Source organism: Rutidosis leptorrhynchoides, chromosome 7, assembly GCF_046630445.1.
Source record: "Rutidosis leptorrhynchoides isolate AG116_Rl617_1_P2 chromosome 7, CSIRO_AGI_Rlap_v1, whole genome shotgun sequence".
Classification (NCBI taxonomy): domain Eukaryota; kingdom Viridiplantae; phylum Streptophyta; class Magnoliopsida; order Asterales; family Asteraceae; genus Rutidosis; species Rutidosis leptorrhynchoides.
The window spans coordinates 304,808,712-304,812,403 of record NC_092339.1 but is presented as its reverse complement, the minus strand read 5'-3'; the positions used below and the strand labels follow the sequence as shown (position 1 = coordinate 304,812,403).

The 3,692-nt window shown below is 34.0% G+C and overlaps 1 protein-coding gene across 1 annotated transcript; it reads right to left on the bottom strand.

The window, feature by feature from the left end:
• Positions 1-590: 590 nt before the first annotated feature.
• Positions 591-2,298, bottom strand: LOC139857947 (tetrahydroberberine oxidase-like). The gene has a single exon (XM_071846793.1). It carries the CDS (start codon positions 2,276-2,278, stop codon positions 683-685), a length of 1,596 nt encoding a protein of 531 aa, XP_071702894.1. The 5' UTR covers positions 2,279-2,298; the 3' UTR covers positions 591-682.
• Positions 2,299-3,692: the final 1,394 nt, after the last annotated feature.

Below are 3,692 nucleotides of genomic sequence, written 5' to 3'. Positions count from 1 at the left end.
TATTATTTAACACTGAAACATCTCTTATAAATAAACTCGGTGTTTTGCGAGTCTTGATTGGACTGGGACTGGGCATGGTTTGATGGGCCTAGATGAAGGTAAGACATCGGATAATGCTACTAGTTTTTTGAGGAGGTGGCGAAGGATCTTGAAGGTTGTATTAGGGTGGAAGGTAAACTACTTAATTCGAAGGCGCTTCCAAAACAAATTGTGAGGAAGGGGTTTAAGGTTAAGAAAAAGAGGTACTCTGAAAGGTTAACGTTGAAGGTTTATGAAGTTTTTTTGGTTTCTTAGTTCTTTGATGTTAGCTTGTTAGGTTGTTTGTAATGGTCATTTAGTCTTGTGCGGGCTTGTTGCCTCTTTGTTGCGGATTTTCATTTTTTTTTAATGAAACTCGAGTTTTATAAAGGTATAGTTTTTTGCCAAAAAAAAATAAAATAAAAGAAAACTCGGTGTTTATTCAACATTAAATTTTACCATCACCATCGGTTGAACACAAATTTTCCTCTTTTTAATCCACAACTAACTATATTAGGTGATAATCCAGAATAACAACACACAATTAAAGTCAGTTTTTATTCATTCATTCATGAATAATAGATACATTTTCAAATTCGAAATAACAAATGTATAACAAAACAATGTAAGTCACAAGCAGTAAACGGCAATATAAGATGACAAACTAGAAAACCGGTATACTTTGTGGTTGGTGAAAGAAATTGTGTGGATCAACTTTAGCTTTGATGCGAATTAACTTCTTAAAGTTGTCTTTCTTCCAGTATCTGTTTCCCCACACACTTGCTTCTTCATAAGTAGCACTTCCAACACCCAAATCAAAATCAATGTAGTTATAAAAAGCACCCCTCGGGTTCTTCGACACATAAGGTGTTATATGCTTGTTAAAGTTTCGTAACCAACTTATACGTTGGAGCGATATTGGTGTCGTGTCTGAAGTTTGGTCATCAAACCGAACCAATTGGTGAAATTGGTACAACACTCCAGCTCTATGAGGAAAAGGAAGTGCCGACTCTGAGTACTGGTTCACTTTTCCCCCAAAAGGTTGCACGATCACTGTCGATCCTTTACTTTTAAACATCTGTCTCCAGATATTTTTGAGGCCACTTATAGGAATTGGGGTGTGTACGTAATCTAATTTGTTTTGTCCATTGAGCCTAATACCGATAGTTAGATTAGCAAGAGCTTCTAGTGAGGTGTTAGTTGGATAGCCTTGGAAAAAAAGGGTCGACTGGACCATTGTCACCTCTTGGCAAATTTCCCGTGTGACATTAAGTTCGGGGTACTTTTCGTCTAACAAAGAAAGCAATGTGTCCATTGGGCCTTGATAAAGTCCATAAAATAACATTCGTATGGTTTTCTTGTTTGTGTTGACGATATTTTCGCTAGACATTTGAACTCTGATGGAGAGATTTTCATCAATATACGGTATAACGTGTTGATACTTATGGAAAATCTTCGTGGCACCTTGTTCCAAAGTTATATTCACTAAAAATATAGTTACCGATTCAGGCACCGGAACCAACCTAAGCTTCCATGCAAGAACGATTCCAAAACTTGCAGACCCACCACCACGAATAGCCCAAAACAGATCTTCGCCCATAGACTTTCTATTTAAAATCTTTCCATTGACATCCATGAATCGAACATCAACAACGTTATCCGCAGCAAGACCATATTTCCTCATCAAGTTTCCATAGCCTCCACCACCAATATACCCACCAATACCCACCGTGGGACATAAACCACCAGGGAAAGACAACTTGTTGGTCTTTTGAGATATGGTATAGTACACTTCACCAAGTGTAGCGCCACCTTGAACCCATGCGGCCCTTTTTGCAACGTTCACATTTACAGACCTCATTCTGGCTAGATCAAGTATCACAAATGGAACATCAGCGGTAGACGAGACTGCCTCATAGTCATGGCCTCCACTCCTAATCCTCATCTCGTACCCGCATTTCTTGCTGCATAAAAGTGTTGCACGGATCTGAGCATCGTCGATCGGAGTAACAATGACCGACGGTTTCGGAGTTGAGGATTTGTTGAATCTGTGGTTGTTGACTCTAGCTTCCCAAATTGGTAGAAATGATACATTATTAGGGGTGAAAATGAGTTGAGAGATTGAACTGACATTATTGTATTTGGATTCAAAGCAACTTATGAAACCTTGAGAACTTGGTGTAACATGATCATGGAAGGATATTGATAATGTTACACAAAAGCAAAGAGTTAAAACTGAAAGTATTAGTTGAAATTTCATCGTGTTTTTAATTTTTTCGAATTGTTTGTGAATTTGAATTTGATATGAAAGCCAATGTAGTGTTTGTATATATAGACCCAGGTTAGACGTTAGGATGTGATGATAAAAATGGGAATGATGAGTTAAATGTATTTTGTAGCCAACAAATATTGAATTTGAAAGTCAGGGATGACTTTATTTTATTTTTTCTGAAGTCAAATGAGAATGAGTTTTGGTATTGACGGTACTGAATTAGATGCAATTTATAGAGTAAATACTTTTCAACGTATATGTTTATAAGTTACCGAGTATAATCTTATTGTTATTTTTTTAATTTGGAAATATCAGGTGGGGAATTGAAAGTCATCGATCGAAGACTTGAGACTCTGTTTAGTGTTTTTATGTGTTAAACGCCTTAAAGTAATAACTTGTTTTATTTTATGTGTTAAACGCCTTAGTAGCAACAAAGTAAACAGCTACTCGTATATAAATATAGTACTTTTAGTATTTTATTGTTAAACGAAAATAAATAAGGCATAAGTAATAATTTGTGTAATAGGAGTATTATTGTAAGTTAACTGATATTCATATTCATATTGGTTAAAGGATAGTTTTTCGGAATCATTTAAACATAGTTTTAAAAGCTATGTTTAAGTAAGACATGTATTGCATTGTATATTTGTACCTAACTGATAACTGCCATACTAATTTGCAAATTACAAACTTAGTAACTTTCTGGTACTATAATTATGTAAAAAAAAAAACTTTTAGATATCCTTTTGAACTTTTATTTTTAAAAAATCATTTTTTTTATTTGTTTATAGAATATATATAAATAAATAAAAGGATAGTATCATGATACTCGACATAACTTGTGTAATATTAAGGTAACTTAACGTGTATTGTCAATATTTTTTTTTGTCCGGGTAGTGATATATTTAACGCACTCTTTGATAGATTTACCTAAATTTTCTGTTGCCCTTAAATAATATACTATACAACTTTCTTGTAAAAATTTATTGAGGGATATTTTTGAAAAATCTGATAAAGTAATTCAAGTGCGGGAAATATCATCTTCCATTCTGAAACAATCCTACATGCGTGATCAACATGTATGATCAATTGCATTGATTTATTACACATGAAATTGAAGTATTCTACATCCTACAATTGAAGTATTCTACATCTTATACCATATCGTTTATAGTAATTAATCAAATACTATTGCATTGATTCATTCAACAGTTGAAGTATTCCACATCTTACACTAACACTAACACTTGTACGTGTTGACCATATATTACAAAATCCTTATAATAATATAATATTAACTAATCACATATTGGACGTCAAGCTATACATTAAAGGTAGAAGGTTTTTGTTCAAGCTAACTGGAAAGACGAGTAATCCAATCCCTAGACACATCTTTGGTTAC